This window comes from Salmo salar, chromosome ssa01 (assembly GCF_905237065.1).
Source record: "Salmo salar chromosome ssa01, Ssal_v3.1, whole genome shotgun sequence".
NCBI classification, from domain to species: domain Eukaryota; kingdom Metazoa; phylum Chordata; class Actinopteri; order Salmoniformes; family Salmonidae; genus Salmo; species Salmo salar.
Genome location: NC_059442.1, coordinates 153,605,417 through 153,621,661, shown reverse-complemented (window position 1 = coordinate 153,621,661; position 16,245 = coordinate 153,605,417). Strand labels below are relative to the sequence as shown.

The following is a 16,245-nucleotide window of genomic DNA, read 5'->3' as shown; positions in this document are numbered from 1 at the left end:
GTTTAGGCTATTTTACTGAAAAGGCACACAGAAGAAAAAAATGACTACAGTAGACTGATTTAGCAAATGTAACAGTGCCTGGTACGGATGTTGGTCCACAATAACAACACTGTCCAACTTGTACTGAACTCAAAATAGGAGTGCAAAGTGATGCCACAAAACAACCAGTCTATTCAATCTCTTCTCATATTTGAGAGGAGGACACAATGTCACGTCCTGACCATAGAGAGCTCGTATTTTTCTATGGTAGAGTAGGTCAGGGCGTGGCTGGGGGGTTTGTCTAGTTTAATTTTTCTATGTTATGTTCTAGTTTCTTTTTCTATGTTGGGGTTTTTGTATGATTCCCAATTAGAGGCAGCTGGTCATCGTTGTCTCTAATTGGGGATCATATTTAAGTAGTTGTTTTTCTCACTTGTGTTTTGTGGGAGATTATTTTGAGTTAGTTGCACCTCTTCATCACGGTTTGTTGTTTTGTTTATAGTTTATTGTTTGTCTTGCAAGGTTTCACATTAAAATAAATGATGTGGAACGATACCCACGCTGTGCCTTGGTCTCCTTCATATGACGAATGTGACACACAATTGCAGATTATTAATAACGATGGCAACTGCAACAACTCAGTTTACAGCTAGGACGGCTGAAGATAGCTGGTGATCTAATCTATTGCATGCATTAATAATAACAATAGATGTCTTTATATAGCGCTTTTCATTACAAGTAGAATCTCAAAGTCACTTTAAAAACAAAAATCTATTCAACAAAACTAATTTAGGGATCTGGCCATTCTTGGGTGATGGTCTTCCACAGATGTAGATGATAGACAGTTCAGAGACATAGTATCTTGAGAGGAGGGAGCACAGATGGTACTGACAGACAGAGAGGTAGAGACATCTGACAGACAGAGAGGTAGAGACATCTGACAGACAGGGATGTAGAGACATCTGACAGACAGGGAGGTAGAGACATCTGACAGACAGGGAGGTAGAGACATCTGACAGACAGAGAGGTAGAGACATCTGACAGACAGAGAGGTAGAGACATCTGACAGACAGGGAGGTAGAGACATCTGACAGACAGGGAGGTAGAGACATCTGACAGACAGGGAGGTAGAGACATCTGACCTTCAGGGAGGTAGAGACATCTGACAGACAGGGAGGTAGAGACATCTGACAGACAGAGAGGTAGAGACATCTGACAGACAGGGAGGTAGAGACATCTGACACCTCATGGTCTGCTATAGTTACAGCTCCTCCTCCTCCGTAGATAGGTTGGATCGTCAACAACTGAAATGAAGCTCCCACCTGGGTGATGCTTCGGCGAGTGTAAAAGCGCCAATAAGACCACCACACCTTATTAGTTATAAAGCTACATGTCAAGCGACTTGAAGTGTGATAAATAAATTAGTAGTAAAACAAATAATGTTATTGATTATTGCATTATCTAGATATATAGATCATCTTTAAAGTTCTCCACAAATGGTTCTCATGTTCTCATATACAGTACAGTACATCCATGACAATCTGATTTGAAGGCAATTAAACCATGACAAACTGATCTGACTTTTTCATTGATATTGATTGGAATCTGCCATGTTGTCTTTGTCACATCCCAGAAGGGAAGGAGGGTTGATAGATTGGGTGTTGAGCGAGAGAGGACTTCTTAATTCTCCAGTTGTTCTTTAGTCAGCTCTACTGTCTGCAGCAAAGACCGAGTACAGGAAAATCCATACTTACAGTATCATATAGCCATCTGCTGTTTGCATAGCTAACTCCCTGTGTGGCAGTGGGGCTCTCCTCCCTCCATCCCTCTGCTTTCCCTCCATCCTTCTCCTTTCTCTCCATCCTCCTTTCTCTAAATCCTCCTTTCTCTAACTCCCTGTCCCTCCTTCCTCTAACGGGTCTGTGCTAGCTGACACAATTTGATGGACTGCAAATCATCTATCAAGCAGATGGGTAATTGCATTCTCTCCTCTGCTGAGGACCAATCATGCTTCATGCGAGAAAAAACAACTAGTGACATCCATGTTCTCCAGATGTCTGTTTATGCAGGATGAAATGGTTTTCATTAACTGTGTGTAATAGCACTATTAGTATGTAGGCGTTTTATGTTTTCAATGCTCAACATTAGCACAGGTGCATTTGCTTAAATTGTGTGTTAATTTGATCTATTGGGGAAGCAGGGTTAAAACCAGACCAATGAACACAGTTTAAAAGCATACCAGCATACCACATTTTATACAAAAAACACTATCATTTATACAGTATGCAAAATGCTAATAGACATTCCTCATCATTTTTCTGTTGGGAGCTTATTATCTCGATTATCTTAAATTACATTTCAGGTTATGGGGAATGCCAGATGAGTATAGCATACACGTATCATAAATCCTTATCACTATATTATTAGACTACCAAAACTTATACTGAAACACAGGGAAAATCGACATCTCTTGTCTATTCATTTTTTACTGTCTACTCCAGTGAGAGAGAAAGACAGTGGTGGAGAAGGTTAGAGGGTGCCAAGTCAGACATAGGAGAAGAGCAGATGAATGAGGGAGACACAAACATGTAAAAAGGCGATGGCAGAGAGGGAGGGAGGGAGGGAGGGAGGGAGGGAGGGAGGGAGGGAGGGAGGGAGGGAGGGAGGGAGGGAAAGCGAGACAGAGACAGAATGCACCCATCCTCTGTCTAGGATTGACAGCCTTGCAGGCATCAGACAGACAGAATTATCTCTACCAGTGGCAGTCGGTGCCGTTTAAGATTAGGGAGGAGGGTTTTAAAAAATGATGAATTTAAATGTATTATTTCTATTACTGTCACGTCCTGATCAGTAAAAGAGGTTATTTGTTATTGTAGTTTGGTCAGAACGTGGCAGGGGTGTGTTTGTTTTGTGTTGTCGGCGTTTTTGGGTTGTGTTCTATGTTTTGTATTTCTATGTTCTATTTTCTGGTTTTTCTATTTCTATGTCTAGTTTATTGTTTTGACCTTCAATTGGAGGCAGCTGTTCCTCGTTGCCTCTAATTGAAGGTCCTATTTAGTAGGGGTGTTTTTCTATGGGTTTTGTGGGTAGTTGTTTCGTGTATAGCTGTATGCCTTACAGGACTGTTTGTCGTCGTTGTTTTTGTATATGTGTGTTTTGTTTTTCCTTCTTTCTGCCAATAAAAAAGAAGATGAGTATACAGACTCCCGCTGCATTTTGGTCCACTTTATACGACGGCCGTGACAATTACAGCATATTGGATGACTGTCATTCGTATTCCATTCACCCAGCTCAATATAACATCAATAGGTAAAGACTACTACATGATACAACATTTTTCCCTATACTCATCATGAGGTTGCTACGACCTAGACTACGAATTAAAATTTAGAACGTAGGTCGAGAGACAAATTGGAGTATTCAAGGTGACAGACAGTGACACATTCATTACCGCCTTGTAGGGCTGTCCGACTAAAAAAAATCTTGGTTGACCGAGAGTCGTCTGTTCTTTTGACCAATCGATTGGACAACATTTTTAAACGTGTATTTTTCCATATATAGACACAACCTATGTGTTTTAATCAAATCAACTATATGCACAGAGCTTGTCTGATAATTTAAGCATACTGTTTTGATGAAATCATTAAGACACACAAATGACTAGAAGGAGTTGGACCGCAATTGATTTGATTGTGCTGGACCGAGCTCAGACTTGCTGCGCTGTGTAAAAAAAAATGCCAGTGAGTGACTGTGTGACTAGCATCCGTTGTCTCTCTCTCCTCCCTGCTGCAGCGACCACCACAGAACATCAGTGTTTATCACGCTGAAGCTGCAACATAATTACAGCCTTTTCTGACTGAAAAGTTCTGTTACCAAAATCCCTCAACCCTTGTTCTCTTTACGTGGCACATGTATGCATCACATGCACGTGACCAATAGGGCCTTACCTATAGCATATCATAATCGCATCAATAAATTGGTTATAACAAACTCCGAAAACCGTAACATATGTGACAGCAAAATGTCATGACGTGACAAAATAACTCGAAACAGGGGAATGTTTACTGGTTGCTCAGGAGGTAAAGGGGAACTCTGATGTATGGAATAAATGTGACTAGTTGTGGAAAATACTGGAGATCAAGAAAAAGAAGGTAAGGAGCAAGCACTGCATACATATTATGTGTGTTAAACAGGTGCTGTTAGATTACAATATCATTTTTCTAACCGTTTGGAACAATGTAAACAACACTAAATAAGCGTACCAGAGAGTCTGTTGTAACGTTTTTTATTGATTTATTGTAAAGCCTTTATTACAGCAAAGACTAAAAGCTGTCATATTCAATCGTGAATGCAATTTCATGAATGGAACAGTTTATTTATTGTTTACGCTAATTACGCTAATTATTCAAATCAAATTTATTTATAAAGCCCTTCTTACATCAGCTGATATCTCAAAGTGCTGTACAGAAACCCAGCCTAAAAGCCCAAACAGCAAGCAATGCAGGTGTAGAAGCACAGTGGCTACGAAAAACTCCCTAGAAAGGCCAGAACCTAGAAAGAAACCTAGAGAGGAACCAGGCTGTGAGGGGTGGCCAGTCCTCTTCTGGCTGTGTCGGGTGGAGATTATAACAGAACATGGCCAAGATGTTCAAATGTTCATAGATGACCAGCAGGGTCAAATAATAACAATCACAGTAGTGTCTTAGTGTCTTAACGACCGTTCCACAGGTGCATGTTCATTCATTGTTTATGGTTCATTGAACAAGCATGGGAAACAGTGTTTAAACCCTAAAGTTAAAGTTATTTGTATTTTTACGAATTATCTTTGAAAGACAGGGTCCTGAAAAAGGGACGTTTCTTTTTTTGCTGAGTTTATTTGAGGAATTTCAACAAGAAAAAATATGAAATGGGACAAAATAAAATGAACCCATATGAGCTCATTTTTTAAGTCCTTTGATAAGCATTAAATTCAGTGGATATTAAAGAGCAGATTAGATTACACTGGCTGACTGACTGAGCAACTCCTCAGGCAGACAGAGAGAGAGAGAGAGAGAGAGAGATAGATGTGCCTATACATCGAAAGTGAAAGAGGACACCATCCCTCTCTGACAGACATAGCAAGTATTGCTGCTTATGTATCGCTGACTCTTTAAGTCTCTGTTTTCACCATATTCCACTGAATTCATCCCTCTCTTCAATACTTCATCCATCCCTCTCTTTCCTTCCTCCCTCTCTCCACCACTCAATCCCTCCCTCGTTCCCTCTATCTTCCCTCCTTTTATTGTGAGACCCAGGCCACTGGGGAGTTAATCTCTCTATCCTTACCTTCCTACCTCCATCCATTCATCCCTCCTATATATCCCTCTCTCCCTCCCTCCTTTATTCTGAAACCCAGACCCAGGCCACGGGGGGTGTTCATCCAGCTAATTACCCAGGAGTCTCCTCTGCATCTGCATCTGCATCTGAGCCGCGTTGCATGGCAACAACACACACAAAGAAAGAGAGGGAGAGAGGGAGAGGCTGCTTGGAGGAAAGAGAGAACCGGGAAGGATGGAGGAGAGAAAACAAAAACGGGGGACAAGGAGGAGGGCAGAGTGTACCTCAGAAGAACAATAAAAGCCAAAAGCTTTTCATGCTCAGTGAAGTGAAAGTGAAATGGTTGTAGACCCCTGCTGTGTCACTGCTTAGCAGTCGATATCATGTATTTTGGCTAGACACTGTAAAAAGACATAGCCCACTGGCTTTGGGTTTACATCTGTATGTATCATATGCGAGGTTTATTTGCAATCTACAGTTTCTTATTATGAAATGAAAAATATTCCATTGATGTGGAGAATATTCAATGCAATCCCCAGCATCTACTTAGGACACTCCCACGTCACTGACATCACAACACCATTTGCTTGACATGGGTGATCAAATCCAATTAAATATGCAAACCTCTAGGTATGTAAATATACAAACTGCTGATTCACCAGCTGTCGGGTGACAATGACACAGCCCATGGTCAGAAAGGTGAGCTCGTACAGGCACACACACACAAGCACACACACACACAGCCCATTAGCACTAATATCTTCAAAGGGCTCAGCGTGAGTGTGCCCTCACCTCCTCAGCCAAAAGGCAGACAGCCCTACACTGAGATCAACACCACTCTCCTACACTGAGATCAACACCTCTCTCCTACCTCTCTCTTACACTGAGATCAACACCACTCTCCTGCACTGAGATCAACACCTCTCTCCTACCTCTCTCTTACACTGAGATCAACACCCCTCTCCTACCTCTCTCCTACACTGAGATCATCACCTCTCTCCTACACTGAGATCAACACCTCTCTCCTACCTCTCTCTTACACTGAGATCAACACCACTCTCCTGCACTGAGATCAACACCTCTCTCTTACACTGAGATCAACACCCCTCTCCTACCTCTCTCCTACACTGAGATCAACACCTCTCTCCTACACTGAGATCAACACCTCTCTCTCCTACCTCTCTCTTACACTGAGATCAACGCCTCTCTCCTACACTGAGATCAACACCTCTCTCCTACCTCTCTCCTATACTGAGATCAACACCTCTCTTCTACCTCTCTCCTACACTGAGATCAACACCTCTCTCCTACCTCTCTCCTACACTGAGATCAATACCCCTCTCCTACCTCTCTCCTATACTGAGATCAACACCTCTCTCCTACACTGAGATCAACCTCTCTCTCCTACCTCTCTCCTACACTGAGATCAATACCCCTCTCCTACCTCTCTCCTATACTGAGATCAACACCTCTCTCCTACCTCTCTCCTACACTGAGATCAATACCCCTCTCCTACCTCTCTCCTATACTGAGATCAACACCTCTCTCCTACACTGAGATCAACACCTCTCTCCTACCTCTCTCCTATACTGAGATCAACACCTCTCTCCTACCTCTCTCCTACACTGAGATCAACACCTCTCTCCTACACTGAGATCAACACCCCTCTCCTATACTGAGATCAACACCTCTCTCCTACCTCTCTCCTACACTGAGATCAATACCCCTCTCCTACCTCTCTCCTACACTGAGATCAACACCTCTCTCCTACACTGAGATCAACACCCCCTCCTTCCTCTCTCTTACACTGAGATCAACACCTCTCTCCTACACTGAGATCAACACCTCTCTCCTACAGTGAGATCTCTCTTAGGAGAGAGGCATACTGTGGGTCGTACTGTGCAATAGAGACAATATTCCATACTAATAAAAGCAATGTTCACAGTGTAATTACAATGAAATAACATGTAGGTTATTAGTATGGCATAAGGTCAAAGAAATGGGACCTCTTGTCTGTTCCCAGTCAAGGGCACCCTGCCCACCAGATGTCCTGCTAGCTATAGACTCATTAGTCCATTAGGACTACTCCTTCACTGCCCACACTGTAGGCACACGGCAAAGCTCACCACTGACACTGCAGATCCAGGGATACATAATACAATCTCAGACAGCTCAGAGATCACACACTGTACACTGCTGGGGTTTACTGCACCTAGTAACTAACCACAATACAGAGAGAGAGAGAGTTAGAGGGAGTGAGAAAGAGAGAGACAGAGGGAGTGAGAGCGAGACAGAGAGGAGTGAGAGAGAAAATGGGACAAACACCAAATTGAGACTCCGCATGCAGAATTCTGCAAAAAATATCCTGTGTACAACGTAGAACACCAAATAATGCATGCAGAGCAGAATTAGGCCGATACCCGCTAATTATCAAAATCCAGAAAAGAGCCGTTAAAATTCCACAACCACCTAAAAGGAAGCGATTCCCAAACCTTCCATAACAAAGCCATCACCTACAGAGAGATGAACCTGGAGAAAAGTCCCCTAAGCAAGCTGGTCCTGGGGCTCTGTTCACAAACAGACCCCACAGAGCCCCAGGACAGCAACACAATTAGACCCAACTAAATCATGAGAAAATAAAAAGATAATTACTTGACACATTGGAAAGAATTAACAAAAAAACAGAGCAAACTAGAATGCTATTTGGCCCTAAACAGAGAGTACACAGTGGCAGGATACCTGACCACTGTGACTGACCCAAACTTAAGGAAAGCTTTGACTATGTACAGACTCAGTGAGCATAGCCTTGCTATTGAGAAAGGCAGCCGTAGGCAGACCTGGCTCTCAAGTAAAGACAGGCTATGTGCGCACTGCCCACAAAATGAGTTGGAAACTGAGCTGCACTTCCTAACCTCCTGCCAAATATATGACCATATTAGAGACACATATTTTCCTCAGATTACACAGATCCACAAAGAATTCGAAAACAAACCCAATTTTGATAAACTCCCATATCTACTGGGTGAAATACCACAGTGTGCCATCACTGCAGCAAGATTTGTGACCTGTTGCCACAAGAAAAGGTCAACCAGTGAAGAACAAACACCATTGTAAATACAACCCATATTTATGCTTATTTATTTTCCCTTTTGTACTTTAACCATTTGTACATCATTACAACACTGTATATAAATATACATAATATGAAATTTGTAATGTCTTTATTCTTTTGAAACTTCTGTGAGTGTAATGTTTACGGTTAATTTTTATTGTTTATTTCACTTTTGTATATTATCTACCTCTCTTGCTTTGGCAATATTAACATATGTTTCCCATGCCAATAAAGCCCCTTGAATTGAATTGAGAGACAGAGAGAGAGAGAGAGAGAGAGAGAGAGGGTGTGAATGAGAGAGAGGAGTGAGAGGAGGAGGGCGAGGGAGTGAGAGAGAGAGGGAGTGAAAGAGAGAGAGAGAGAGAGTTCTCTGAAATTGTAAAGAAGTGATGTACAGGTGAATATCCTTCGGTAAACATGCAGGATTGCATTGTCACTTCTTGACATTTTTGTGCCTGACCTTACCTCGTACATCTGCAGAGAAACGGGCTGAATGTCTGGAGACGAAGAGCTTTAGTTCCTGATCCAGGTTACAGTCGATGAGGTTGGTGTCCCATGAGCGAATCCCTGCACAGAAAACAAAACAATCAATGGAAAGAATGACATGAGTGCAGAACCCACTTCCTCCATCACTAGGCTAGCCTGGCAGAGCCTGGCACACAATCGATATTCCCCATAGATTTTGCATCAAGGGCCTTGGCTTTGGCTTGTAGCAGGCAAAAGGTCCAGATTTTTTCAATTCATGAGTCTCAATGTCACCAGCATCTATTCAAAGTTGGTTTCACTCTTCCATTTCATTGGGTCTGTCCTGTAATGAACATGTACCATTTGGCATGAGAGAGGAAATCTATAATAGGAAATATCTATAAAGTGCTTTAGCTTTAGTTTGCCAGGGGCTGCGGGTGGTGCTGCTAGCCAAGGCTGAGTCATAACCTGGGTTCTGTTGTCATCTATCCTCTCTCCATGACACTGTTACTTACTGTAATGAAACTGGGTGTGTTTCAACTCTGATGAACTTTATTGGAAAATAGGAACATTTCCTGTGTTGCTAAAATACAAATGCAAAGCCACACCAATGCAAGGCTACTAACTTGACCCAATTCAATTCATAAAATATTACAGATAAAATCAATATACCATATATACAGTGCCTTTAGAAAGTATTCACATGTTTTACAGCCTGAATTAAAATGGATAACATTTAGATTTTTTTGTCACTGGTCTACACACAATATCAAAGTGGAATTATGTTTCACAAAAAAATCGTAAATTGGGGAAAGAAAAAAAAACAACAGACATTGTATATCCATTTGAGCATGGTGAAGTTACTAATTACACTTAGGATGGGGTACATCCAGACACCCAGTCACTACACAGATACATGTGTCGTTCCTAACCCAGTTGCCAGAGAGGAAGGAACCCGCTCAGGGATTTACCCAGGAGGCCAATGGTGACTTTAAAACAGTTAGAGGTTAATGGCTGTGATAAGAGAAAACTGAGTATGGAACAGAAACATTGTAGTTACTCCACAATACTAACCTAATTGACAGAGTGAAAAGAAGTTAGCCTGAATAGAATACAAATATTAAAAAACATGCATCCTGTTTGCAACAAGGCACTAAAGTAATACTGGAAAACAAATGGCAAAGCAATTAACTTTTTGTCCTGAATACAAAGTGTTATGTTTGGGGAAAATCCAATACACCACATTACTGAGTACCACTCTCCATATTTTCAAGCATAGTGATGGCTGCATTATGTTATGATATGCTTGTATGATTAAGGACTGGGGAGTTTTTCAGGATAAATATAAAATATTAACATCATGGAGCTAAGCACAGGCAAAATCCTAGAGGAGAACTTGGTTCAGTTTGCTTTCCACCAGACACTGGGAGATTAATTCACCTTTCAGCAGGACAATAACCTAAAACGCAAGGCCACGTCTACACTGGAGTTGCTTACCAAGAAGACAGTGAATGTTCCTGAGTGGCCAAGTTACTGTTTTGACTTAAATCTACTTGAAAATCTATGCCAAGACCTGAAAATGACTGTCTAGCAATGATCAACAACCAATTAGACAGAGCTTGAAGATTTAAAAAAAAACAAACAGGCAAATGTTGCACAATCAAGGTGTGGAAAGCTCTTAGAGACTTACTCAGAAAGACTCACAGCTGTAATCGCTGCCAAAGATACTTCTACAAAGTATTGACTCAGGGCTGTGAATACTTATGTAAATGAGATATTGCTATATTTCATTTTCAATAAAAAAAAATCAATAAGTTTTCACTTTGTCATAATGGGGTATTGTGTGTAGATGGGTGATAAAAAATAATTTCTGGAGTGACTATATATAAAAAATAATCAATATAATACAAGACATTAATAACAGTGATCCAACGGTGCAGTTAAAAAAAAATGTATTTCGGAAAATAATAAGGTGGAACATGATTCAACAGGAGAAACAATGCCTTCCTAGAAGATGACGAAGGATTACTGGAACTGTTGCAGTTATGTACAATTCCTGATTGATATTTGACTTGACATGAGGTCATGGCACTAGTAGCGTCAACCCATTCAAATCACAGATATTTAATAGTTTTCTCACATAATAAGCTACCAAACACAATAATTATTATAACAATAATAATGTTTCAAAACAAAAGTCTAGTTTTTCCTTTAAAAAAGCATTAATTAATGGCATAGTAGGTATATGATCATATTTGCCATAATAACAATTAGCCTATATGCCTGAAAAACTACCTTGCCCTATCTAATAAACATAACCGGTAATTGAATGTTTCACATTGACTAAATTATAAAAGCTTTATTAATAGTGTGTTTATACTGTAAACAAAAAGGACAGTTGGAAAACCATAGCATGTATTTTCAAAGACATCAACCCTTTGAATTTGGCCTCAGCAGGTTTTTCATCCTTTGTTCCAACATTTTATGAAACATTGTGCCGTAATCCGCCCACACATTTTGTTCTTCCGCCCACACATTTTGTTCTTCCGCCATAGTTTCTTCTTGTCATACCAACCTGTGTCCCCGGTGGCCTGTCAATCAGAAACGCCCTTTGTGTTTGAATAGCGCTCCCTACGACTTTCCGTAGGGACCGCAGTGCGGAGTGGGCCACGCCTACATGCCGGTGTCGGATGAGAGAGAGCTGGATGCGGAAACAAGAAAGCAGGGATGGGGATGGGATGGGTCCCGCTGGGGCGGGCACGGTGGGTGATTTAAGATGCAGCAGCAAGAGGAGGGTTATCACGCACGTAGACAAAGCAACATCGTGTTCAAAATATGGTACTATTGGAGTGCCCACACCTGCCAATAAGTAGCCTACACCATCCTTTGTTGTTGTGTAAATGGACACAGTGGAAGAAAAGCTGTCTCAGTAATTGAGAATGCACAGTGTAGACGAGGCTATTTATCACGGAAAATCTGTATTTTTTTTTTCATGATTTACGCATGGGTAGAAGGGACAATAGGCTTGGACCCCTTTATAACAATAGGCCTATGTATACATTTCTGACAACGAAACAACCGATGCACCACACCAAAACAAGCAGACGCTAGGTGTTTCCCAGGGGTGGTCGATACTGGTGCGCATCACATCCCAAGAAAAAGAATATGCCTTATTGACGCACAATAAGAATGCTGAATCATTCTCGGCATCTTTACCACGTGTGGCTGATTTAAAGCAACACTGCAGAATAGATTGTGTTATGGAAAGGTATAGCCTGCAGTCCTTATATAGAATGTGTATGGAGACAGGGAGAAGAGGTGCGGGGGAAAGGTTGTTGGGGTGTCGACGGATGCCATCTGTTTGATTTGCGCTTCCCACCGATTTGCAGATACCACCCTGGGAAGGGCTGTGCGCGCAGCCAGCAATATTACATCACTTCAACAACAACAAAATCATTAAGTTTTCCATTCAGGTGGCCTATTGCTTTATAGCCTAATGCCTATGGAGGTCGATGTATCCAAAATGAGATTGTGTTATACATAAAGTAGGCAGCCTAAGTTCAAGGTTACAAAACATGACATCCAGACTTGGCGCATGATGTGATTATTTTCACAATATTCCAAATAAGAATAGAAAGTCGGCTATAGTTGTATGACAAAGCATTCAACACATAAAGTGATGCTTGTGCTGCTACCACCTAGGCTGTAGATAGCTTACACCACCTCCTCAACACCGGGCAAGGCTATAGCATCCCTCTGTCTTCTTACCTTTTTCTATATCCGCAATGGCACACTTCAAGTGATCCTCCGTGACTATTTCTCCAATAACCACGAGCAGGTAAAACTTGTTGTCGTCAAAACGGTGCGAGAGACTCGCGGACATTGGGGATGCCATAACGTTGCTCGAGCTGCTTAAAGTCTCAATGTCTGCAGATTCCACAAGCGTCGCCATCCTCGCTTACACGGGGCAACACACACCCCTGTCCTGCTACGGAAATGAGAGGAAGTCACCAGACGCCGTGAAAGGAGTGGTCCTGCCTTTTATACCCCTAGACATTGTGTCATGATCAGTAACCAGGGGAGGAGAGGGCTCACGGCTGACGTCATCCGCAGCGAATCAAACTCCCCGGAAGCTGATTAGCGGGAGATTGATGAATCCCTAAAATGTTTTGGTGTAGGCCTAATTTTCTTTAATCAAATTTCGTGCCCTTCTCATTTTGGTAAGTGCCATGACAATTTTATATGTTTGAAGATCTGTTAATGCAGGTGTAGGCCTATTGATATTGGCCTACCAATGTTTTAGAAAGGATATAAGTGTAATATCTTAATTGTACTATTTTCTCTCTCTCTTTATTTTTCTCTCGTCTCCCTCTCTTTCTCTCTGTGTGTATGAAAGTGTGTGTGTGTGTGTGTGTGTGTGTGTGTTCATGGCAGTCTTATGTAGAATCTCTTATCATCTCAGGTATGATCCATTGGTTCTGCTTCAGGTGCCGTGCTTGTCTCTGTCTGCGCTGTCACTGCCCTATACTGGCTGCTGTCACAGAACCTGTCATTCCCACAAATACTAGGATGATGAGTAGGTAAGCTCAGCTCTCCTCTATCAGCACCTTCTGCCCTTTACGTTCATTTATGTGCAAGTTTACTACTGAATTGATAAGTGATATGTCACATACAGTACCAGTCAAAGTTTAGACACACCTACTCATTCAAGGGGTTTCTTCATTTTTACTATTTTCTACATTGTAGAATAATAGTGAAGACATCAAAACTATGAAATAACACATATGGAATCATGTAGTAACCAAAAAAGTGTTAAACAACTGAAAATATATTTTAGATTTTAGGTTCTTGAAAGTAGCCACCCTTTGCCTTGATAACAGCTTTTCACACTCTTGGCATTCTCTCAACCAGCTTCATGAGAAATGCTTTTCCAACAGTTTTGAAGGAGTTCCCACATATGCTGAGCACTTGTTGTCTGCTTTTCCTTCACTCTGCGCACCAACTCGTCCCAAACCATCTCAATTGGGTTGAGGTCGGGTGATTGTGGAGGCCAGGTCATCTGATGCAGCACTCAATCACTTTCCTTCTTGGTCAAATAGCCCTTACACAGCCTAAATAAATAAAGTGTGTTATGGGTCATTGTCCTGTTGAAAAACAAATGATAGTCCTACTAAGCCCAAACCAGATGGGATGGCGTATTGCTGCAGAATGCTGTGGTAGCCATACTGGTTAAGTGTGCCTTGAATAAATCACTGACAGTGTCACCAGCAAAGCACCCCCACACCATCACACCTCCACTTCCATGCTTCACGGTGGGAACCACACATGCGGAGATCATCCGTTCCCCTACTCTGCGTCTCACAAAGACACGACGGTTGGAACCAAAAATCTCAAATTTGGACTCATTAGACCAAAGGACAGAGTTTCACTGGTCTAATGTCCATTGGTCTGTTTCTTGGCCCAAGCAAGTCTCTTATTATTGGTGTCCTTTAGTAGTGGTTTCTTTGCAGCAATTCGACCATGAAGGCCTGATTCTCCTCTGAACAGTTGATGTTGAGATGTGTCTGTTACTTGAACTCTGTGAAGCAGTTATTTGGGCTGCAATCGTAGGTGCAGTTAACTCTAATGAACTTATCCTCTGCAGCAGAGGTAACTCTGGGTCTTCCTTTCCTGTGGTGGTCCTCATGAGAGCCAGTTTCATTTTCATTTATTTAACCTTTATTTAACTAGGTAATACCCATTGAGGTTAAAAACCTATTTGCGAGGGCGACCTGGCAAGAAGGCAAAACAGGGAAATAGAAGCGTGTACATAAAATATGTTCATCATAGAGCTTGATGGTTTTTGCGGCTGTACTTGAAGAAACTTTCAAAGTTCTTGACATTTTCCATGACTGACCTTCATGTTTTAAAGTAATGATGGACTGTCGTTTGTCTTTGCTTATTTGAGCTGTTCTTGCCATAGTATGGACTTTTACCAAATAAGGCTGTCTTCTGTATACCACCCCTACCTTATCACAACACAACTGATAGTCTTAAACGCATTAAGAAGGAAAGAATTTCTACAAATTAACTTTTAACAAGGCACACTGTTAATTGAAATGCATTCCAGGTGACTACATTATGAAGCTGGTTGAGAGAATGCCAAGAGTGTACAAAGCTGTCATCAAGGCAAAGGGTGGCTACTTTGAAGTCTCAAATATAAAATATATTTTGATTTGTTTAACACTTTTTTGGTTAACTACATGTGTTATTTCATCGCTTTGATGTCTTCACTAATATTCTACAATGTAGAAAATAGTAGAAATAAAGAAAAACCCTTGAATGAGTACAGTAGGTGTGTCCAAACTTTTGACTGGTACTGTATATATGTAACCGATGTGAAATGGCTAGTTAGTTAGCGGTGGTGCGCACTAATAGCATTTCAATCGGGTGACGTTGTCACGCTCTGACCTAGGAGTGTTGACCTAGCTGTGTTGGCCTAGCTGTGTTTTCTCTGTTTAGCTAGGCCAGGGTGTGATAGGTGGGTGGGCATTCTATGTTTTGTGTTCTATGTTTTGGCCGGATATGGTTTCCAATCAGAGGCAGGTGTCTATCGTTGTCTCTGATTGGAAGTCATACTTAAGCAGCCTGTTTTTCCTTTGTTTTTTTGTGGGTAGTTGCTTTCTGTTTTGTTGTAAGTAGCTGACGGAACTGTCGGCTGTCATTTTTGTTATATTTGTAAAGTGTTCATTTTGGCATTAAAATACAAGATGAACATATTCCATGCTACACCTTGGTCTACTCATTTCGATGCCTGTGACAGACGTCACTCGCTCTGAGACCTGAAGTAGTTGTTCCCCTTGCTCTGCAAGGGCCATGGCTTTTGTGGCGCGATGGGTAACGATGCTTCTTGGGTGTCAGGTGTTGATGTGTGCAGAGTGTCCCTGGTTCAAGCCCAGGTTGGGGCGAGGAGAGGGACGGAAGCTCATACAGATCTGTTCTTCTTTATTACGGTCTTGGACAGTTTTTGATTTTGTCACGGAAACAAAAAGCTTTTTAACATGAAAATAATATTGAAACGGCAAGGACATGAAAGCCAGACAGCTTTTGGGAATGAAAAGAAACTAGGGCCTAGATTCAATCAGATTGAGCTTTAACCAGCGTTGGTGGTGTTTTGGCAGTGTTGGGGGTGTAACTGCGGTATGAATTGACATATCGTGAGCTGCTGCTCCTGTGAGTCACAAACCACTCCCTTCTTTGTTATCCCTACCGTGTTAGAAGCTCAAAACAGCGCTAGAAAGTGTAGGCTCTATTCATGTTAGAAATAATGACTCTCAAATATCAAACCATTGATGTTCGGCTAATGCATGTGTAGCACATGGGGATGTGTAAAA

General features: G+C 41.6%; 1 protein-coding gene across 1 annotated transcript in view; it reads right to left on the bottom strand.

Annotated features, from left to right (window-relative positions):
* LOC106568716 (microtubule-associated protein 1B-like) overlaps window positions 1–12,927 on the bottom strand; it is a 30,360-nt gene extending 17,433 nt beyond the window's left edge. Inside the window, exons 1-2 of the mRNA XM_014139299.2 lie at window positions 12,641–12,927; window positions 8,873–8,974 (exon numbers count right to left, since the gene is read on the bottom strand). Of these exons, the coding sequence (XP_013994774.1) occupies window positions 8,873–8,974; window positions 12,641–12,824 (286 nt within the window). The 5' untranslated portion in view covers window positions 12,825–12,927. The remainder of the gene's footprint in view (window positions 1–8,872; window positions 8,975–12,640) is intronic.
* Between the last annotated feature and the right edge of the window lie 3,318 nt (window positions 12,928–16,245).